Source organism: Tachyglossus aculeatus, chromosome X1, assembly GCF_015852505.1.
Source record: "Tachyglossus aculeatus isolate mTacAcu1 chromosome X1, mTacAcu1.pri, whole genome shotgun sequence".
Lineage (NCBI taxonomy): Eukaryota > Metazoa > Chordata > Mammalia > Monotremata > Tachyglossidae > Tachyglossus > Tachyglossus aculeatus.
Window position 1 is genome coordinate 74763772 of NC_052101.1, and position 24130 is coordinate 74787901.

General features: G+C 41.0%; 1 protein-coding gene across 1 annotated transcript in view; it reads left to right on the forward strand.

Annotated features, from left to right (window-relative positions):
* DNAH12 (dynein axonemal heavy chain 12) overlaps positions 1–24130 on the forward strand; it is a 139613-nt gene that overhangs the window by 5863 nt on the left and 109620 nt on the right. The window contains exons 3-15 of the mRNA XM_038772261.1: positions 1006–1096; positions 1275–1301; positions 3368–3557; positions 4749–4821; positions 7736–7894; positions 8125–8320; positions 11376–11564; positions 12277–12433; positions 13504–13595; positions 14948–15126; positions 16362–16497; positions 17759–17884; positions 20694–20828. Coding sequence (XP_038628189.1) covers positions 1006–1096; positions 1275–1301; positions 3368–3557; positions 4749–4821; positions 7736–7894; positions 8125–8320; positions 11376–11564; positions 12277–12433; positions 13504–13595; positions 14948–15126; positions 16362–16497; positions 17759–17884; positions 20694–20828 — 1750 coding nt within the window. The remainder of the gene's footprint in view (positions 1–1005; positions 1097–1274; positions 1302–3367; positions 3558–4748; positions 4822–7735; positions 7895–8124; positions 8321–11375; positions 11565–12276; positions 12434–13503; positions 13596–14947; positions 15127–16361; positions 16498–17758; positions 17885–20693; positions 20829–24130) is intronic.

Genomic DNA, 24130 nt, shown 5'->3' on the forward strand with positions numbered 1-24130 from the left:
CAGTGATCATCATACTATACTTGAGACAGATGCTCAACTAAAGAATCACTAAACTTCTGTTTTCTGAATTTATTAACACGAGAAAGCTTGTACGTTTTAGAAAATTAGTGGAATTTAAATTCCACCCAATTTAAACTTGACTTCCCATATGTAGTATGCCATTTGTATTAAGTCAGTGTGAGAAAACCATTTTGTAACCAAATTTTTTAGGTAACTACATTCATTCAATTGTATTTATCGAGCGCTTACTGTGTGCAGAGCACTGTACTAAGTGCTTCTACATGCTACAGAGGCATGTTATCATCTTGAAGTTGATATTTCTAAAAGCCTCTGAGACTCAATCAATCAGTCGTATTTGTTGAGTTCTTACTATGTGCAGAGCACTGTACTAAGCACTTGGGAGAGTACACGACAACAGAATTAGCAGACATGTTCCCTGCCCATAATGAGCTTACAGTCTAGAGGGGGAGACAGACATTAATATGAATAAAATCAGTTTTACTTCAGTATTATTTTGATGTAAATTTATCCAAGCAAAGCAGTCTATGGTGTTATCCAAATGCAAGTTTAATATTGAGATTAGCAATCATTTTAAAAGCCGAAAAAGGTCAACAGTGAGACCAGTTCTCCCCCATTATACAGGGTAATGTTGCCTTCTTCTGTTGTGCCTGAGAGAGAAGGCTTCTTTGCCTTTCTTTCCTGGGTTCTCCTCTTGTCTCTAATTCATTTAGTCGGAAGGTCAGTGTTTGAATCAAGGAAATGAGAAACGTGTTAAAAGCAATTCTGTCAACGAGTGACAACTCCCTTTCCAAATAAAATATAATATTCTCAATTTGAGAGACATGGGTGCTCAAATACGTGGCCTTGTTTCCTTTAGAAAACATCAAAGGGTTAAGAGAGAGACTTTTGTTACAGCCAAGAAACATTTCCAAATTGTAGCATTGAAGCAGTTTCACATTTCAAAGGTGTTTACGAGATATTCACCTTTTTCACTATAAACCTCAGAAACGATGGAGCTTTAAAACATTTAGACAAAATGGTGGAAGACAAGAAAAACACACCACCCGCACCACCTGAACCACAGTTACCTTCAACGGTAAGTTTAAAATTTCCTTTGAAGCTATTTTATCTCGTTTTGAACTTGATCATTTTGGATTGGTCATTCCTACTGAAAAATTAAGATTAGTACTTTTTTCCAGGGTCAAAAACACATTTCTATTTTTATTTGATTTTCCATTTACCTCTCTAATTTATTTTTATTTTCTTTTTTATAGATGGACTGTGAAGTAAAAAAAAGAGCTGTGAGTTAATATTTTTATATTAATTTAGTATGCCTATTTTGAAAACCCTTAAGGAAATTTTCATACAGTTCCTCCTAATGCCAACTGCTTATTTCTATTCTGTGGTAGAAGTAGATTTAAAAAACAGAAGTTCTTGTTCTCCAAGCATATGATAATCAGGAATGCAAGGACAAGAAACATATGAATCATAACAATCAAACAAAGAAAAATAGTGGGTTGGAATTGAGAATCCTCAGTGCTTGCCTTCAGATAAGGAAATGGTTTCTTTGAATCTTCAATCAATGGTATTTATTGAGCCCTTACACTGTTTAGAGCACTGAACTAAGCGCTTGGGAGAATACATTACAACAGAGTTGATAGGCATGGTCCTTGCCCACAATGAGCTTACGGTAAAGAGTGGGAGACAGACATTAAAATAAATTACAGATGTGTACATAAGTGCTGTGGGGCTGAATGTGGGCGAATAGCAAGTACCCAAAGTGTACAAATCCAAATGCAGGGGCGACGCAGAAGGGAGAGGGAGTAGGGGAAATGAGGGCGTAGTCAGGGAAGGCCTCTTGGAGGAGATGTGATTTTTAATAAGGCTTTGAAGGTGGATACAGTGGCAGGCTGTCAGCTATGAAGGGGGAGGGAGTTCCAGGCCAGAGGGAGGATGTAGGTGAGGGCTCGGTGACCAGATAGATGAGTCGAGGTACAGCGAGTAGGTTGGTGTTAGAGGAGTGAAGTGAATGGGCTGTAGTAGGAAATCAGCGAGGTAAGGTGGGATGGGGAGAGCTGATTGAGTGCATTGAATCCTATGTTTAAAGTTTCTGTTTGAGACGGAGATGGATGGACAACTACTGGAGGTTCTTGAGGAGTGGGGAAATGTGGATTGAACCGTTTTGTAGAAAAATGATCCTGACAGCAGAGCGGCCTGGAGTGGGGAGAAGCAGGAGGCGGGGAAATCAGCGAGGAGGCTGATGTAGTAGTCAAGGTGGGATAGGGTAAGTCCTTGGCTCAGTGTAGTAGCAGTTTACAAAAAGTACAGTTGATCCTCCCATAGCACATGTTTTCACTATTTCCTCCTCAAAAATCTTGTAGAGAGGGATTCTGCTTGTGGAGATAGTTATACACGTGAATATGATTATCTGCAAGCCAGGCAGAGCCTTTAAATTCAGGAGAGGGAACTCTTGCGCTCTTAAGAGAAGCAGCGTGGCTCAGTGGAAAGAACACGGGTGTTGGAATCAGAGGTCATGCGTTCAAATCCCGGTTCCACCAATTGTCAGCTGTGTGACTTTGGGAGAGTCACTTAACTTCTCTGTGCCTGTTACCTCATCTGTAAAATGGGGATTAAGACTGTGAGCCCCACATGGGACAACCTGATCACCTTGTAATCTCTCCAGCGCTTAGAACAGTTCTTTGCACATAGTAAGCTCTTAATAAATGCCATTATTATTATTATTATTTTTTTGTCCTGACTGGTGGGTACAATCTCTCTCTCTCTCTCTCTCTCTCTCTCTCTCTCTCTCTCTCTCTCTCTGCTTAGGCTACTATGTCCTGGTTAGTGGTTTTCATTAGTTCCATGGAAGTAGTGTGTTAAGTGAAAGAGCCCAAAAGGAAGTCATTTCCCATAGGAATCCTGCTTTTTTCCCAGGAGCAACAGCAGAAAAGCTGGAGAGTGTTTGGCAGATCCAGACCGTCTATGGCCTGGTCTCTTACTGGTCTTCTCATCGGTCTCCGAACCCTCTCTGAGCCAGCTGTCGCAGAGTGCCTTTACTGTCAACACCATCTCTATTTGTCCTCTCCGTTATTAAAGGCTTCTTATACAAATTCATTGTTTAGATCACTCTCTCTAACTTCTTTTTTTTTTTTAAATTTCTCCCCTGTTAGAATGTAAGCTTCCTGTCGGGCAGGGAACCACTCTGACTTCTGTTGTTACTTTCCCAAGCATTTAGTATTTAGTATCGTGAATGCTGTGAATGCTCAGTAAATACTATTATAGTACTTTGGAGATTCATTTGAAATATTAGGACTTGGAAATAAGAGAATATTTAATGCTCAATCTTATGGTAACATTGACTTTTCAGGCCAACTATCTTTATATGAAGGAATGTATAGAAAAAAGTCCAGTAGGAGGAGTTACGAAGGAGTGTTTTGATAATATACTAAAGATGGTACCTACATCACTAAAAGAAGGCCAAGATACAAAAGATTTTGTGGAAATTCTTATAAATGAGGTAAAAAGTGACTATGAAAGGAGCATGAGGAGATATTTGGGTAAGTTGCATTTTAGAAACAGCTTTCATTCACTTTTGCTTTGCTTTTTTGGCTGATGAGGCAAATATGAGGTTGCTCTATGAAATAATTGGTTAGATTATTAAAGCTATAGGTCTAAGTATTTTTTTTAAAAAGAGTAACTTAAGACATTTCATAAATGTACAATGCTATTTATGAGTTGTTTTCTTAAATTTTGTGGTTAGTGTTTAATAGATGATGGGATTTTGGGGGGTTGTCTATTGACTTGTCCTTTGTAGTGTTTTCTCATGGATTTGTTAGCAATAAATCAAGAGACATAAAACTTAGGGAAAATTGTTCAGGGAGAGTATTTGCAGTTATCATTAGAAGCCACAATTTTAATAAATGTCTATACCATACACTGTTGAGGTGGCACATTCTAAAAAATAAAGGCTTTCTTCACTGTATCAGAGTTAGTCTTCTCTGCTACTTGCCTGCTATGTGACCTTGGGAAAAATCACTTAAATTCTCAGTTACCTCATCTATAAACCGGGAGGATTCAATACCTGTTCTCCCTCCCATTTAGATTGTGAGCCCCATGTGGAATAAGCACTGTGTCCCACCTGATTACCTTGTGTCGTTTGGCACAAAATAAGTGCCTAACAAATGCCACCATCATCATCATCATCCTTATTTTTAGAAAGTTGAAAAAAAAACCTGAAGGACTCACTTTTGTATGAAAGAGATGTCTTTTACTTCTAATGTATAAAAAAGCATAAATGATGTGGCAGCTGAACGTAGCCATTTTTGAAGCAGTGGTTCAGCCAATTGCAAGTCTCCATCGCAATATCTGTATTGCTCTATTGCTTAACTGGGAGTGGCATATCTGCCCAGGTGCGAGTGCTGATGTGAACAGCTTATTTTTCTTGCTGTTCTGTAGTCAAGCAGGGGCTTATCCAGTGGGAGGGGTGCTGCTGTTTCCCCTATTTTGTTAGGCCTTGGGGTGTGACAGCCTCCTTGCCAGGGAGGAGAACATGCATTTTTATATTCTGATGGTGTGGCAGATGTGGCATTTGACTAAATTCCTGGTTTGGGTTCCCTGAGTTGCACACATTGTAATGCAAGATCCTAGAAATCCGAGACTTAATTCCTTACGCACTTCTTGAACGGTGATTAGCATATTGTGGGTTGTTCACTTTGGTCGTTTTTTTTTTTAACATTTCTTATTTGTAGTTAAAACTACTCTTGTGAAACCTGATATCAAATGGCTTGAAGATACAGGAGGACCTTTACCAACATCACCCCTGTAAGTAAACTATGTCAGCATGTGGCTTACTTACATTTACTTAAGAGAGCACAGGCCTGGGAGTCAGAAGGACCCGGGTTCTAATCCCAGCTCTGCCTTTTATCTGCTGTGCTACCTTGGGCAAGTCACTTCACTCTCTGTGCCTGTTACCTTATCTGTAAAATGGGAATTAAGGTTGTGAACTCCACGTGGGACATGGACTGTGTCCAACCTGATTAGCTTGTATCTACCCCAGTGCGTGGTACAGTGCCTGGCACAGCACTTAACAAATACCATAAAAAACTACATGCTTTGGACATAGTTTCATGAATGCTCAAGTCTTAGAATTGCCCCAAAGCCTGTGAGGAGCCAGAACAGTGAGGCACTGGGGGAGCTTGTTGACTGAAATTGGTAGGATGTCAGAAGTCAGGACCAGCGATATCATCAATGGTATTTTCATCAGCATCCATGGTTTCTATTGAGCACTTACTGTGGGCAGAGCAATGTTCTAAGCACTTGGGTGAGTACAGTACAGAGTACAGAGTTGGTAGATACATTCCCTGTCCACAGTGAACTTTCAGTCTGACAGTAGGCAAACAGGATTTAGCTGACACAGGAGAGAATCATCTAGTCATCTGGAACAGAGAGCAGAAATTGAGGACTATTCAGAGGATTTGCGTGAAGCCTTTCTGTATCTGCGTAGTATAAAGTCATTCCATAAAAATCAGTTCATAAAAGCAGTGCTGTACATACATACCTTTTAAAACACAACACACCCTTTTCTCTTATTCCGCCGATTAACGTCTCTATGCTCGTAAACTCGTTGCCGCCAGGAAACGGGTCTAGCAACTCTTATATTGTGCTCTCCAAGCACTTAATACAGTGCTCTGCACCCAGTAATCGCTCAGTAAATGTGATTGAGTGATTGCTTGGATTGCTTCTGCCATGCTAGCCACCTTCCCCTCTGTAGCTTTCTTCTTCCATCTCCTTTACCTGCTCTTCTATCAGGTAAAGCTATCCATCCAGAGACAGTGTGGCCTAATTGATAGAGCTCAGGGCTGGGAGTGAGGTGACTCAGGTTCTAGTTCTGGCTCAGCCACTAATTTGCCGTGTGACTTTGGGTAAGTCATTTGACCTCTCTGTGCCTCCGATTCCTCATCTATAAAATGGGGATAATCAATCAATCGTATTTATTGAGCGCTTACTGTGTGCAGAGCACTGTACTAAGCGCTTGGGAAGTATGTTGGCAACATATGGAGACAGTCCCTACCCAACAGTAGGCTTACAGTCTAAAAGATAAAATGTCTGTTCTCCTTCCCTCTTATACTGTGTTCACCATATGGTCAGGGAGTGTGTCCAATCTGATTATTTTGTATCTATGCCCATGCTTAGCACAGGGCTTGGTACATAGTAAGCACTGGACAGATGCCACAGTTATTATAGTGACATTGACATAGTGGTAATACTAATAATTGGGGTATTTAAGCACGGGGATAGATATAAGATCATCAGGTCCCACATGGGGAGCTGAGGACCAGAGAAGTTAACTGACTTGCCCAAGGTCACACAGCAGGTAAGGAGCACAGATGGGAGTAGAACCTAGGTCCTCTGACTCCCAAGCCTGTGCTCTTTCCACTAGGCCACGCTGCTTCTCACAAGCTAAGAAGCAGCAAGGCATAGTGGATAGAGAATGTGCCTGGGAGTCAGAAAGTCATGGGGTCTAATCCCGGCTCTACCGCTTGTCTGCTGTGACCTTGGACAAGTCACTTCACTTCTCTGTGCCTCAGTTACCTCATCTGTAAAATGGAGATAGAGACTGTGAGCCCTACATGGGACAGGGACCATGTCCAACACTATTTACTTGTATCTACCCCAGTGCTTAGGACAGTGCCTGTCACTAGTAAGTGCTTACAAATACCATTATTATTGTTATTGTAGCAAATTTGTCTTTGGCAATTGTTTTCCCACCATTTCCTGCAGTGTTTCTCCATCTAAGTAGCACTTTATAAAAATCAGTAATCATAACAAGTCTCCCTTCTTGCTAATCAAGCTACCTATCCTAGTTCTTACATCCTATCATAACGCACTATTCTTTCCTCCTCTGGGGATCCTGTCTTGGCCTTTTTAGGTGCACACACTTTCATAGGTGAACTTCACTGTCAGTGGTACCTTTGAATATGAAAGGCAGCTATCTTGCTCTTTCTTTCTCTACATAAGCATTTATGCATATAGATATAGATTTATACCTGAAATTTATTTACTCTCATTCCCTATTAGGTTGTAAGGTTCTTGAAAACAGGGATCATGTCTTATAATGATAGAGAAGCAGCGTGGCTCAGTGGAAAGAGCATGGGCTTTGGAGTCAGAGGTCAGGGGTTCAAATCCTGGCTCCACCAATTGTCAGCTGTGTGACTTTGGGCAAGTCACTTCACTTCTCCGTGCCTCAGTTCCTTCATCTGTAAAATGGGAATTAAGACTGCGAGCCCCATGTGGGACAAACTGATCATCTTGTATCTCCCCAGTGCTTAGAACAGTGCTTTGCACATAGTAAGCACTTAACAAGCACCATCATCATCATTATTATTATAACTCTATTAAACACTTAATATATTGCTCTGCACATAGTTGCTTAATAAATATTACGATTGATTCATTTGAGTCCATCTCAGTTTTCTAAAAAAATTGCCTCCAGCTGTCTCATCTCATCCAATTCTTCTCTTAAACGATCAATCCCAACACTTGTAACCCAATTAAAATTTCTCCCCAGGATGATCCTCCTTGTGGGGTGGTGGGTCAAAAAGGGTCTCTCACCTTAACTCATATCTTAGGGTTGGAAAAAAAAACTGAGTGGAAATTTGAAGATCCATTGCAAAATTTTCTCCCATAAAGTGTGTGGCATATCTTATTGTATCGTTTTTTCTGATTTTTTTTTTAGAGGCCTGTCATATTCATGTCGTGGGAATCCTGCATTTGTACGAGCCAAAAAGCAAATGCTTTCTAATTTACATATTCTTCACCCAGCCATGAGAGCATTATTGAGCTATTGTTATACAACATTTGCTGATTTGTATATAATAGACTTAACAGGATTCAGGTAAAGTCTGCTAATTATCATTTAAGAGAATTGCTCATCTCATTCTAGTTACTTTCATTTTGGTAAGTATCCTTTCCCCAACTTGGTCTCCAGAATGTAGGAGTTTCTCATCTTGTAAATATATTTTTAGTTAGTAGGATTTTGAAAGGCTCATCTAGAACACATTTATTGATTGTTTCTCATCTTTACATAATTATCATTGTTGTCTTTTTCATTTCACTGCTAAATAGGCTTAACGGTCCAATTGATTGTGAAGGCCTGAAAGAAGAAGTGTCTGAAAGCGCAAAAAACACTGAAGAGAAGTTGATGAACATATGGTTTCCAAAGGTTATCAATATAGTCATCAAGAAGGAGAATTTACAGAGCATTCAACCAGACAAAATGGATTCTTTCTATAACTGTGTGACTACCCTTATGGCTAATCAGGTGAAAAGACTTTCTTTTATATCACTGAGTGATCAAATTATGTGCCACTTTATTCAACATACTCATTATTTTAACTTCTAGCTAATGATTATAATGTTAAGTCATTTTGGGAAAACTGAACGAAACACGGTAGAATATGGTTCTAGAATTTTATTTTTAGAAGTCAGAAATATTTCACTTTTTTTCAAGCAATTCTAAAGAGCTATGAATCACTGTCATGTACTAGATGCCTACTTAGAACAGTGCTCCAGCGCTTAGAACAGTGCTTTATAATAATGATGATATTTGTTAAGCGCTTACTATGTGCAAAGCACTGTTCTAAGCACGGGGTGGGAGGGAATACAAGGTGATCAGGTTGTCCCACGTGGGGCTCACAGTCTTAATCCCCATTTGACAAATGAGGTAACTGAGGCACAGAGAAGTTAAGTGATTTGCCCAAAGTCACACAGCTGACAAGTGGCGGAGCTGGGATTAGAACCCATGACCTCTGGCTCCCAAGCCCGGGCTCTTTCCACTGAGCCACGCTGCTGCCCATAGTAAGCGCTTAATAAATGCCATTATTATCATTATTATTATTACTTGCAAACCATTCATGTGACTAATTTCTTGTAACCAATGGAGTTAGGTTGATAAAAGGATTGCCCATTAGACTGTAAACTCGTTGCGGGCAGGGAATATGTCTGTTATATTGTTTCATTGTACTCTCCCAAGTGCTTAGTACACTGCTTTGCACATAGCACTCCATAAATATTATTGACTGACAAAAGCTCTATGGCAGGAAACATGCATTTCTTTTTTTCTTACTTCCCAAGCACCGAGTACAGGGCACCACAGAAAAGTGGGCATTCAGTACATGCTGTTGCTGCTGCTACTTCTCGTCCTTCTAAACTGTAAGCTCATTGTGGGCAGGGAATGTCATTATTGTTGTATTGTACTTTCCCAAGCGCTTAGTACAGTGCTCTGCACACAGTAAGCCCTCAATACGTACTATTGAATGAATACTACTTTCTTTACTGCTGCTGTTCCTGATACTACTACTACTACTACTACAGTCTGCCATGCCTTTGTTTGCTTTTGGAGCATCTCCCCTGTACTTGGACTTGCACCCTTTATTCATCCCTCCCTCCACCCCACAGCATTTACGTACATATCCACAATTTATTTCTATCAGTGTCTGTCTCCGTCTCTAGACTGTAAGCTCGTTGTCAGCGGGGAACGTGTTTCCCAACTCTGTTGTATCGTACTCTCCCAAGAAGCTCATACAGTGCTCTGTACACAGTAAACGCTGAATAAATGCAATTGATTGATTGATTTTTGTAATCAACATGGTGAAAAGGATCGAAAAGAAGTATAGACTGTATATATGCAGAAAATGCTCTGGGATAGGAAAGTCTATTTGGAGTCTGTTATTCTGAATTGATTGACACCCCCAAATTGTCAGACAAGTCAAAGATAGACTTGCTAGTGTCTTATTCTTTTCACTCCATGGGATTGAATATGTACACTGATGATCTCCTTTTATTTATTTTAAAAAATTTCTTTATGGTATTTAAGTGCTTACTACATGCCAGGCACTATACTGAGCGCTGGGGATGATACAAGCTAATAATAATAATAATGATGATAATAATGGTATTTGTTAAGCGCTTACTATGTGCCAAGCACTGTTCTAAGTGCTGGGGTAGATACAAGGTTATCAGGTTGTCCCATGTAGGGCTCACAGTCTTAGTCCCCATTTTACAGATGAGGTAACTGAGGCACAGAGAAGTTAAGTGACTTTCCCCAAATCACACAGCTGACAAGTGGCAGAGCTAGGATTTGAACCCATGATCTCTGACTCCCAAGCCTGTGCTCTTTCCACTAAGCCACGCTGCTTCTCACAGTCCATGTCCCAAATGGGGCTCACAATCTTAATCCACATTTACAGATGAGGTAACTGAAATACAGAGAAGCAGTGTGGCTCAGTGGAAAGAGCCCGGGCTTGGGAGTCAGAGGTCATGGGTTCAAATTCCAGCTCCGCCACTTGTCAGCTGTGTGACTTTGGGCAAGTCACTTCACTTCTCTGGGCCTCAGTTACCTCATCTGTAAAATGGGGATTAAGACTGTGAGCCCCACATGGGACAACCCGATCACCTTGTATCCCCGCCCCCCCCCCCACCCCCCCCCAGTGCTTAAAGCAGTGCTTTGCACATAATAAATGCTTAACAAATACCATCATTATTAAGTGACTTGTCCAAGGTCACTTAGTAGACAAATAGTGGAGCCGGGATTACAACCCATGTCCTTCTGACTCCCAGGCCCATGGTCTACCCACTAGGCCACGCTGCTGCTTCTTTTATATCAGGAAATCTGTCCTGGGCTCCAAGCATTAGTCCAAAAAAAAAAAAAGGAATGGTGAAATTTATATGGCGAGAGGTTGGAAATATAGTTGGATAACTTAGTTTTTTCACGGTGGTGATGAGGGATGATGATGGAGTCATCCATTGTAAATGACAGAGGAGCTTCAGTCCTTCGGTTGGCTAAGACCGTAGTAAATCCTGAGACAGGCAGCCACCCAGGCAACCATCTGCTGGTCTATGTTCTATGGCCTAGCATCTGCAAATGGGTTTTGTCCTTCCAGTTCTCACATGTACGTCATCAGGTGCTGCACCTGTGCCTCTCTACTCACTCATTCCACTATAATAATAATACTGTTTTGAATTAACTGGGGAAGGCTTCTTAAAGGATAAGTGATTTCAGAAGGACCTTGAGGATGGGGAGAGGCATGGTCTGTAGGATTTAAAGTGGAAGGAAGATTGAGGCAGCAGAAGGGCCTGAGCAGATATTGCTGGTAGGAGAGATGAGAATGAGGCACAGCAAGTAGGTCAGCTTGAGAGGAATGAGTAGTAGGAGCTGGGTTTTAGCTGGGAAAGAGAATGGGTGGGTAGGAGGGAGGGAGCTGATCGAGTGCCTGAAGAAAAGTTATCAAAAAGGCTTTAAATTTACCGAAGAAACAAATAACCGAGTAAAATCCAAGGTAGTTTTGAATTTTCTAAATGTATACACTATTGTCTAGCTGAGAGCGCTATTGACAAAAACAGTGGAAGCCTTTGTAGACGTCTTTGTTGTTGGAGATCAAGATTTGCTACCATTATTTAAGATGGAATTGACACTCGATGAAGAAAAAATGAAGTTTTATCCCACCTTTCAAGATTTGGAAGATGTCGTTCTGAGGTTGGTGGTTCGGATAACAGAGGCTATGCAGGTATAGTTGCTCTTCATTTCTGAGCTTATATAATACTTGAAACAAGTAAATGATTTGGGTTGAACAGGATCATTGTACATAAAACACGATAACATTATTTTGGAGGGGTGAGCATATTGTTTCCCTCTTCTATTTTACTCCATCCAAAAAACTTGATTTTGGTCTTAGCTCTTGTCTACATCAGAGCAAACCTTTTGGGAAGGAATATAATAATGGCATGTCTACCAACTCTGTTATATTGTAGTCTCCTAAGCGTTTAGTATAGTGGAGCAATATGAATATGTACATTACTTAAAGTGGAGGAGCTAGTATCTAAAAATGTCTCAACTGAACTTTTGATTCATATTAGTGTGTTCTAGCCAGATTGAAAGTTTTCCCAAATGAAAACCTCAAATTGGCAGCCAATGAGTCACTTCCATTTAAGTTTGTACTCTTTTCATGTTAAGTCTCTTTCTAGTTTCTTACAAATTAAACAGAAGAGGACAGAATTTTGGGCCATACAATACTGCAGAATCGAAAGCCTACATTTTAGACTGTCTAAAAATATTTGCCTTGTATAGACAAGCTTAAAAGTAAATGTATAAAAGTAATATTTATAAAACTTGAAAAAGTTGAAAGGACATTATTTTGAAAATGCCGTTAAATGCATATGAACCATACATTCATTTCATTTATCATTTATAATAGCAACTGTCATTTGTGTTTATCCTAGCATGTCCAAACTGTAAATTCTTGGCTAATGGGAGCACCCACACCTGTGATTATTAACGCACATCTTCCTGACCATGTCGTGAACCAGGCCTTTTCTAAACTAAGGCCAGCAGTAAGCTTGAATTTACAGGGTCCAAAAAACCTTCTTGAGGAATTTGGTATGTGGGAGTAAACTCTTTTTCAAATATAAAGAACACTTTTTTGCTAGAGGAATTTAGCCAAAGGATGATTTTTCTTTAGTGTGTTGTGTTCCTCCCCCTGAGTTTCCTATCACTGTACACTATACCCCAATCCTCCCTGTCTCATAAGCCCATAACCTTGGCATTATCCTCGATTCATCTCTCTCATTCAACCCACACATTCAGTCTGTCACCAGATCCTGTCAGTTCTACCTTCACAACATCACTGAAATCTATCCTTTCCTCTCCATCCAAACTGCTACCACGTTGATCCAAGCACTTATCCTATCCCGACTTGACTACCGCATCAGTCTTCTCACTGACCAACCTATCTCTTGTCTCTCCCTTCTCCAGTCCACGCTTCACTCTGCTGCCTGGATCATTTTTCTGAAAAACCATTCAGTCCATGTCCCCTACCCCTCAAAAACCTCCAGTGGTTGCCCGTCCACCTTTACATCAGCCAGAAACTTCTTACCATTTGCTTTAAGGCACTTGATCAGCTATCTCCCTCCTACCTTACATTGCTGATCTTTAATTACAATCCAGCCTGCACACTTATCTCCTCTAACACCAGCCTGTTCTCTGAACCTCAGTCTTGCTTATTCTGTCACCGATCCCTTGCCCACACCCTCCCTCTGGCCTGGAACTTTGTTCCCCTTCATATCCAACAGCCCACTACTCTCCCTACTTTGAAAACCTTCCTAAAACCACCTCTCCTCCAAGAGGCCCTGCCTTAGTAAGCCCTCATCTCCCCTCCCTGCCCTCCCTTTTGCGTTGCCTATGCATTTGCATGCATACCCATTAAGCACTTTGATGCTCACCCCAACTCCACAGCACTTATGTACATATCCTTATACTCTATTATTTCCCCTGTCTGAAATTTAGTTTGTCTGTATCCCCCTCTAGATTGCAAGCTTCTTGTGGGCAGGGAACATGTCTACCAACTTTGTTATATTGTACTCTCCCAAATGCCTAGTACTGTGCTCTGCACACAGCAGGCGCTCAAATACCATTAATTTTTTTTTTTTTGCCAATTTGATTATTTTCAGTTGAAAAATATGGTTGGCTTGTGGATGGGACTGCAGTTAGACAAATAGCGACTTTTCAGGTAGAAGATCACAATTTTGATGACTACATGGAAGTAGGTTTACATTTTATTAACTCTTTTTTGGGGTTTTATTTTGAAAAATTGATACCTTTTTAAACACTTAGTTTAGGTAATTGCTTTCTACTCTATTTCATTGTAATTCATTGTGACTCAGCTTGGTTCACATCAATGCCGGCTTCACAAGCATTCTTATTATCTGAACTAGCTTTATATTTGGATGATGCGGGTTCTAATCCCGCCTCCGCCACTTATCTGCTGGGTGACCTTGGGGAAGCCATTCAACTTCTCTGTGCCTCAGTTACTTCATCTGTAAAATGGGGATTAAGACTGTGAGCCCCAAGTGGGACAACCTGATTACCTTGTATCTACCCTAGCGCTTAGAACAGTGCTCGGCACATACTAAGCGCTTAACAAATACCATAATTATTATTATAGCTAATTTTTGGATAATTTACTTTCCTTTGTAGATGATTTAGCCTTAAAATTCCTTGAATGCTGATATATATGTAAAAATGATTCCCTTGTAAGATGTTTTAGTTAATTCAAATCTGTGGTTTCAATCATGCTGGATAATTTTTTTTAGAAAATTATGGCACAATTAAAAATGACGTTATAATGAAAGTATGTATCAGGTTATGAGATAAGATTATTCAACTCCCATAAAATAGAAGTAAATTCCATCAGGGTATAGTAGACCAGAATTCAACCACTTTGGAAGCAGCGTGGTCTAGTGGAAAGAGTCCGGGCCTGGGAGTCAGAGAACCTGGGTTCTAATTCCGCCTCTGCCACTTGCCTGCTGGGTGACCCAGGCCAAGTCACTTCACTTCTCTATGCCTCAGTTCCCTCATCTGTAAAATGGGGATTTTATGCCCGTTTCTCCCTCAGACTGGGAGCCCTGAGGGGGACCTAATTATATTGTGTCTCCCCCAGATCTTAGTACAGTGCTTGACACATAGTAAGTGCTTAACCAATACCACAATTATTATTATTATTATTTATTAGTGGAGTTTTTCTGGACAAGCAGAATTTACCTTGATACTGGAGCCCTGCTGGAACAGAAGCCCTGTTTATGTGGAGGGCTGTTTCGAAGCCCATCTATCCTGGCCCTTCACAGAGTGGGATTTCTGTACTTGCAGTACTTCAGCCTCATCAGAAGAAAGTCTCAGACAAGGTTCAGGAAGGGACATTCAGTTTCCAGAAAGCTGACCGTGGTTATTGCTGGGCTTGTTCAACTCTGGAGACAGATTCAAGGTGGCAGACACCCGGATTGATTCTTGGGAGAAAGGGGGATTAGAGAAAATGGGATTTCTCTGCACTAACACTTTTTAAAACCGTGAAATTAATGACAGATTTGAAGCTTACAATTTAACCTGTTTTATTTGAAGTTTATAGACAGATTTTTCAGCCTTGCCAGTGAAATTACACTGTTGCCAAATGTGGTTCATTTCCCTTTCGTGCACTTGGATTGTGAAGATATAAAGAATGGATTGGTGGAAAGAGTACAAAAATATGCAAATATATTGCTGAGCAACATAGCTGCAAAACTCAGACAAGAAGGCAAAAGGTGAGTAGAAGTAATTGATCAATCCTTATATTAATATGTGGGCAAGCGCTTAGTACAGTGCTCTGCACACAGTAGTTACTTATTTCAGTACATTCTTTTGATTGTATTTATCAGCATTTTGCTGGGTGGGAGTCTCTAAAGCAGTGTTTCTCAAAGCAGTTTGGTCTAGGGTCCACTTGGCTGTGACAAAAAGGCTCTTAGAACACAGTTTCTGGGACATAGAGGCTGGCCCAAGAGGCCAGTTGTTTTCTAGTCTGGGCGATCTTGTGTATCATGGAAATGGGCGGATTTCCGTGGGGAGTTCTCTGGGGTTGCTGGTGATATGCTGCCAAAGTAAAAATTCCATCCCTTCTGTTTTTCTCCAGGTGCAATCTTTTTTGGGTAAACTATTCCAAAATTGGTCATTTATTTTGCAAACAAGAGGTGGCACCGGGGGGGAGAGTAGAGGGACCGAGAGAGTGACAGATCAGTAAGGAGATGGGGAAATAAATGGAGAGGGGTAGAAAGAAACAGGCCAACAGAAGAGTTGAGGAACCTAGCAGAAGAGGACAGAAGTGGGTTGGGAGAGGAGGCAGTAGTAGACAGAAGAAGAAGCAGCGCGACCTGATGGAAAGAGCATGGGCCTGGGAGTTGGAAGGATCTGGGTTCTAATACCAGCTCTGTCACTTGTCTGCTGTGTGACCTTGGGCAAATCATTTAACTTCCTTGGGCCTCAGTTACCTCATCTAAAATGGGGATTAAGACTGGGAGCCCCATGTGGGACATAGACTGTGTCCAACCTGATTAGCTTGTATCTACCCCAGTGTTTAGTACAGTGCTGGCACATAGTAAGTGCTTAAAATATAGCATTAAAAAAAAAGGAAAAAAAAGGGACAGAGATAAATTAGAAAAAAATTCTACCTCTAATTAGGGAATATCTGCTATTGCTGCTAGTACAGTAATAAAACAGCAATTTAAAAAAGAAAAGCACTTCTAACATTCAAGCTGTTCCTCTCTTGCCCCAACTCAAGCCAAATTCAGGAGTTTCAGAGTTTGGAAAGTGGTTGATGAATACATCCTTTTATTAATGTTTCTTTTTCATGAGTGTAGCCAATTACCTTCAGTTACCATGATTTCTTTATACTTGCTTATAACACGAAATGCATTGTCAAAATGCTTGTACCCACACTAGCGCTTAACACAGTGCTTGGCACATAATAATGCTTCACATATACCATCATTATTATTATTCTCAGGGTATGCGTTGAATTTGAAAAGATCAAAGAGCAGGCATTAAGAATTCCCCAGACTACGGAAGAAATGATTCAACTTATGTCTTATATAGAAAAGACTAGAACTGAGGGGATTGAGCAGTTGAATTCAAGAATCAAGGTAAACTTTTTATTTTAAGGTACAACTTGCAGGCAGGACAGATTTGATCAGGGGTGATTTGGTTTTTCTTATAGTGCAAGAGACTTCTAATTAGACTTTTAAAGATTTAAAAAAATCGCAGAGATGTTTTTAAACTCTTATCCTAGATTTTTTTGTACTCCCTTCTGCCAAAACAAGTGTGTTTTGGATAGATTGTGATGAGAGAATTAGGGAATGCCCTTCCGATAATGTATCCCTGCCTGAGTACACCATGCCACAGTGCTGGAAGAAAGGGTTGTGTGGATGAGTACTGCAACGGGAGTTTTCCTTAATTTAGGTCACTGCATGAGGGCAACCTCAGGGTTAACGTTGTGGATAGGGATCATGACTATCGATCTATTGCACTGTACTTTTTCAAATGCTTAACACAGTGCTTTGAACACAGTAAGCACTCAGTAAGCCTTTGATGGGGGGAAGGGGTAGCGTGCGTCAGTGGACTTGCGGGTTTTTGTGTTGGGACAGTTGGAGTGGTGTGTGTATATGATTGTGGGAAACAGAAGCCATGTTTATTGGATGCCTATGGAGGTGGAGACAGTAATATGGTTGTGTTGTAGGAGGAGGAGAGAGACAATGGAAGGGAGAAATAGAGGTAGGGGCACTAGGTAAATAATGGAAAAATGAGTGGTGTAGTTAGAGAACTAATTTAAAAAATGACAGTTGCTCCAAGCTCTCCGTGGTTCTTCCAACTCCATTCCAAGAAGTTCCCAAAGCTATAGAGAGGAAGAACAAACCAAAGAGTAAAGTCCTGCTAGACTGCAAGCTTTCTGAGGCCAGGAATCCTTCCTACCTACTCTAGCGTTACACTCTCCCAAGTGCTTAGTACTGTGTGCTCTGCAAACAGTAAGTGCACAATAAATAGCACCGATTGATTGACTCTCCCCATTGTCTTTGCACTTTCTCGGCAAAAACCAGCCCACATATGTTTTTATGCAAAGAAATTTTAATTTGATGCTCTTGTCTTAGATGAATTTCTAAAGTAAAAATCCACATCAAAATGAAACGCCCAGGTGTGTGGTATGGAACCAACCGCATAATTGATTTAGTTGTACCATTCAACTATTTAAGTGTAGATGCATCCAAAAAAAGCAATTCTGTCATCTTGTAATGTGATTTAGAATGAGAATTGGAAGAGCACTGGGAACTGTTGGTGGCAATTTATTTTAGATTTAAGGAATATTATATCATGATCAAAACTATTAACCTTGTACAATTTCTTTCACAGGAATGCCACCGGCAAATGGATTATCTTTTAGATAGTTTCACCTTTACTCCAGAAGATTTAATATTAAATGCAACGGTCCTTATGTGGCCTCAGAATATTAATCCTATCTTTGATAAAAATGATGAAGTATGTTTTCCGTGTCTATTTTATAGTTTAATAGTTTACGCATTAGCTCTCCTTACTGTTGGCTGTTTGGTTGTATATAATGATTTTTCCCAATGTCTCCTGGAACTCTGTAGCACGTTAGCTTTTAGAATTTGGGGAATTAATTATATTTATTTTGATTTCCACTTGAATTTTATGGACTAGTTTCTGGTTTACAAATATTCAATTTATGTTTTTAGGAAATGATGTGTACTCTGTTACTTTACCAGGTTACAAATTTAGGTACCTAACTTTTCATTCATTCATTCAATTGTATTTATTGAGCGCTTAGTGTGTGCAGAGCACTTTACTAAGTGCTTGCGAAGTACAAATCGGCAACATATAGAGACGGTCCCTACCCAACAACGGGCTCACAGTCTAGAAGGGGAGACAGACAACAATACAAAACAAGTAGACAGGTGTAATTTGAAATTTGAAATTACTGAATTTGATTCTTGGGCTTTTTGAGCTCTAGCCCTCCTTTTCCGAAAACACAAAAGAGGTGTGATGCAGGGCAGAGTAAAGCAACCTATCTTTGCCTCCTCCCTTTAATCCTGTTTCGCACACTTGTTTGAAATGAAGGATCACTCTGTGAATGACAGGCAGCTACTTTGTCTGTTGCCTGTTCCTCTCCTCCTAAGTGTGCCGCTTTGTGGCAAGTTAAGGATAGATCAGAAAGGGAGTGGAACAGCTGGGGTTGTATCGAGAAACAGTATGGTGTAGTGGAAAGAACCTGGACCTGGGAGTCAGAGGACCTGGGTTCTTTTTCAGGCTTGGCCACTTGCCTGCTGTGTGACCTTGGATGAGTCACTTAACTTCTCGGTGCCTCGCTCTCCTAATTTGTAAAATGGGGATTCAGTGCCTGTTCGTCTTCCTACTTAGACTGTGAGCCACATTTGGGACAGGGACTGTGTCTGACCTGATTATCTTGTAGTGGGCACTTAACGAATACCATTATTATTATGATGCCATCTAAGCCCAATACCTGTCCTATCAAATCGGCCATACTCTTTCTGGCCACCCATGGCATTCCCATGTGAAGATAAGATGGGTATGTGCCTAATGTTCAGTTTTGCGTTGTGCTTCACATTGTTCAAGATCCCATCACAGTGTTTAGGGTAATCTTTGCATTTTTTTTCTGTTAATTATGGCCTCTAAGTGAAAAATGAGCCATTTGTGAAAAGGCCAGGAAAATTAGCAGTGAGGCCATCATTTTTCCAGAATAATTTGTACTAGTATTATATCAAACTGACAGTAAAAGTAAGTAAAAGGATTTTTATACGTGCATATTTCTTCATTATTCATATTTATCATGTCTAGTGCTGGCCTAGAATGCTCATTTGATCATCACAAACCTTTTTGAACTCTGCCCAGTGAATCGAAGCCACGGAATCTCTAACCTTACGTGTAGTAGGTGTTGTAGTAGTAGTAGCAAGAGTTATTAAGTGCTTACTGTGTGCAGAGCACTGTACTAAGTGTTTGGGAGAGTATAATATAACAATATACAGACACATTCCCTGCCCACAACGAGCTTACAATCTAACGAGCAACCCTTTTATCAGCTTAACTTGATCGGTTACAAGAAGTTAGTCATAAGCATTTAGAACAGTGCAAGCGCTTAGTTCGTTGCTTTGCACACAGCAAGCGCTCAATAAATATTATTGAATGAGTGGGTTGCAAGTCGGCATCTAGTACATGACAGTGACTCACCTTTTTTATATAATAGAGGTGATAGTGACTCTAAAATTGCTTGAAAAAAGTGAAACGTTTCTGACTTCTAAGAAGAAAATTCTAGAACCGTATTCTACCGTGTTTCATTGTTTTCCCAAAGTGATTTAACATTACGATCATTAGCTAGAAATTAAAATGAGTATGTTGAATCAAGTGACACATAACTTGATCACTCCAAGATATAAAAGAAAATGTTTTCACCTGATTAGCCATATGAGTAGTTGCACAGTTATAGGAAGAATCCAATTTGTCTGGCTTAATGCTCTGTAAAGTCTCCTGCTTGATGAATATATGTATATGAGTCAGGGAAAAGGGACTGGAGACAGACATGTGAGCAGTGATGAAACAATGCAATACTGAAACACCAGCACAGATACTGAAATGAATTCATTTATTCATTCAATCAATCATATTTATTGAGCGCTTACTTTGTGAAGAGCACTGTACTAAGCACTTGGGAAGTACAAGTTGGCAACATATAGAGACGGTTCCTACCCAACAACGGGCTCACAGTCTAGAAGAAATCAGCAGAGTGCTATGGCTCGAGGGGAAGAGTTTCCAGCTCCTCGTGGTGCAGAGTCCAAGGCGCACCCGTAGCCACAGCTAAAGCAGCCACCAATCTTCCCGGGGTATTGTGGTGACCTCAGGCTGCCAGTGCATTTCTCTTTTTCCTCCGGGTGGCGGAGGCAGGATGGGATGGAGGATTCTATTCCCCTCGATGGCCCTGAGAAGAGCCGGTGCCAGTTCTCGAGGAAGGATTGTGTCTGTCACACAGCATGTCGGGAACAGAGGCTCTCAGTGGCGGGAGGGAAGGTGGTAGTTACCATGGTTGCTTTGCTTTGGTTTGTTCCTTACACCTAAGTCATGGTTTTGCTAACACCTAAGTACTCAGTGCCTGACAGTTAGTGGGGAAAATCTGTCATTATTTTGTTTTCTTACCTGTCCACAGACTGTTAGATGTCTCTATATTGGTGGCACCAGATATTTATGCATTGTTTTTGATTGTTTTGAGAAACTCTTTACCCACATGATGAATATATTTAAATTATCTTTTTAAAAGCTGATTGAGGCTGCTAAGCTTAACGGTGAAATTGAACTACTAGCAAAGAGAGAGAAACTTATTTTGGAAATGGACAAGCTGGAAAGGTGCATAGAAGAGCTGGCTGATTATACAGAATTGGATCGAATACACCAGGTCTGGTAAATAAATATTGGGGATATATTTAAAATAAGAAAGTTAATAGCATTGATGCTGTTAGACATGATAAAGTCATAAAGTAAATATCAATGTAAATATATTTGATTGTGGCTCAAAATCCTCAAACTGTAATACTGAATTTGTCATCTGTGTTTTTATTTCATTTATTCATTCATTTTAATCAATCATTAGTATTTACGAGTGTCTACTATGTGAGAAATGCCCTATCAAGTGCCTGGCAGAGTACTCTAGAGGTATAAAAAAAAAAAAACAAAAAACAAAACCATGATCCCTGCCCTTAAGATCCTATAATCTAATGAGGGAGATAGAATAGATTATAGCTAGGAGGAAAATGAGTATGGAAAAATGAGTGGATACTTCATGCAGAGCACTGTACTAAACACTTGGAAGAGTACAATATAACAGACTAGGTAGACACATTCCCTGCCCACAGTGAGCTTATAGTCTAGTGGGGGAGACAGACATTACTATGCATGAATAAATTACAGACATGTACATAAATGCTGTGGGGCTGAGAGGGTTGAATAAAGGGAGCAAATCCAAATGGTTTGTATTGTAGGGAAACTGATCTTTCTGATCAGAAATAGACTTGACTGTTTCGAAAGTGTCTCTGTCTCACCGGAGACCATCTCAGTACTATCTGTTTAATCCAACTGGACAGAGACTAACTCTAATTAGAGCTTGCCTCTATGCCTACTTGGACACTATCACTGAAGGAAGAGAGAAGATTGCCAGCTGATTGGAGATGGTCTCAAATTTGGCAGAGTGGGGTGAAGTGGAAGAGTGTGGCCTAGTGGAAGGAGCACAGGCCTGGAAGTGAGAGGACCTGGGTGCTAATACTGGCTCTACCAGTTGCTTGCTATGTGGTCTTGGATAAGTCACTTAATTTCTCTTTACCTCAGTTTCCTCAAATGGAAAATGGGGTTTAAATCCTACTCCCTCTTTAGACGGTGAGCCCCGTATGGGACAGGGACTTTGTCCAACCTCATAAACTCGTATCTACGCCAGTGCTTAAGACAGTGCTTGACACAAAGTAAGCACTTAACAAATAGCATTACAAAGAAGAGTGCTGGTCTGGAAGCTGGAGGACCACGCTTCCCCACTCCTCAAGAACTTCCAGTGGTTGCCCATCCACCCCCGCATCAAACAGAAACTCTTTATCATAGGCTTTAAATCACTCAAACACCTTGCCCCTCCTACCTTACCTCCCTGATTTCCTACTACAATCCAGCCCACACACGTCACTCCTCTAATGTCAGTGTACTCACTGAAATTCGATCTTGTCTATCTCAATGCCAGCATCTCACCCACATCCTCCCTCTGGCCTATAACTCCCTCTCCCTTCATAACTGACAAGTGATCACTCTCTCCACTTTCAAAGCCTTATTAAAAACAAATCTCCTCCGAGAGGCCTTCCCCGACTAACCCCTCATTTCTTCTTCTCCCACTCCCTTCTGCCTCACCCTTGCACTTGAAGTTGCCCCCTTTATTCACCCTTCCCACAGCCCCATAGCACTTATGAACATATCTGCACTTTATTTATGTTAATGTCCGTCTCCCCCTCTAAACAGTAAGCTAGTTGTGGGCAGGGAACGTGTCTGCCGCCTTTGTTATATTGTACTCTCCCAAGTACTTAGTACAGTGCTCTGCACAGAGCAAGTGTTCAATAAATAAGAGTGACTGGTTGATCTGGGTTTGAATCTGAGATCTGCCACTCACCTGTTGTATGATCTTGGACAAATCACTTAACTTCTCTGTACCTCAGTTTCCTCATCTGCAAAATGGTAATAATGATTACCAACCTTTTTACCTATCTTGCAGGGTTGTTGGAAGGGGAAAAATGAGATAAGAAATATGAGTGCTTTGGGAATAAAAGTGATATACAAAACCAGAAGCTATTTTGGTTCACAGACCATCTCTAATCAGAGAAAGAGAATATCTGGCCACTAGAAATTTCAGATGGGGATCTGTGTAGTCCTGGTAAACTAGGGTCAAAGGGCAAATTTAGTAATCTAACCCTTATGCCTAGTCTGGAGTTTGACGAGAGAGATCTGTTTCTTGAGAAGACTCCAAAGCATTTCTCACAAGTTGTAGGTTTCACCCCTTTTGGCGTACCCAAAATGTTAACCCTCTGCTCCAATTGCAGATCAGGCAGGCATGTGCCATGGATTGCGCTATGCCATGTGCTAAAGGAATGAAAAACAGAAGAGTCATAGACTGTAAGCTCCTTGTGGGCAGGGATCTTGTCTACCAACTCTCGTGTCGTACTTTCCCAAGCACTTAGTACAGTGCTCTGCACACAGTAAGCGCTCAGTAAATACCATTGATTTATTAATTGATAAGGTGCTTACCTGCTAGCGGGGGAGACAGACATAAACAACCATACAAATAAGAGTTGTCCTGAATGTGCAGTTGAATAAAAGTATGTATGTAAGTGGCAAGGATGAATATAAATAAATTGTGCTAGAAATGATTGATGGGATTTAAATGACTTGAGGTGGTGCAGGTCAGCTGGGAGAGGTGGGATTTTAGGAGGGCTTTGAATGTGGGACAGCTGAAGTCTATTGGATTTGGGGAAGGAGGATGTTCCACGTCAGAGGAGCATCAAGGGTGAGCTACAGTTAGAAGATTAGTTTTTGAGGAATGAAGAGTGAGCTGTTCATCATCATCAATCGTATTTATTGAGCACTTACTGTGTGCAGAGCACTGTACTAAGCGCTTGGGAAGTACAAATTGGCAACATATAGAGACAGTCCCTACCCAACAGTGGGCTCACAGTCTAAAAGGGGGAGACAGAGAACAAAACCAAACATACTAACAAAATAAAATAAATAGAATAGATATGTACAAGTAAAATAAATAGAGTAATAAATATGTACAAATATATATACATATATACAGGTGCTGTGGGGAAGGGAAGGAGGTAAGATGGGGGGATGGAGAGGGGGACGAGGGGGAGAGGAAGGAAGGGGCTCAGTCTGGGAAGGCCTCCTGGAGGAGGTGAGCTCTCAGTAGGGCCTTGAAGGGAGGAAGAGAGCTAGCTTGGTGGATGGGCAGAGGGAGGGCATTCCAGGCCCAGGGGATGACGTGGGCCGGGGGTCGATGGCGGGACAGGCGAGAACGAGGTACGGTGAGGAGATTAGCGGCAGAGGAGCGGAGGGTGCGAGCTGGGCTGTAGAAGGAGAGAAGGGAGGTGAGGTAGGAGGGGGCGAGGTGATGGAGAGCCTTGAAGCCGAGGGTGAGGAGTTTCTGCCTGATGCGCAGATTGGTAGCCACTG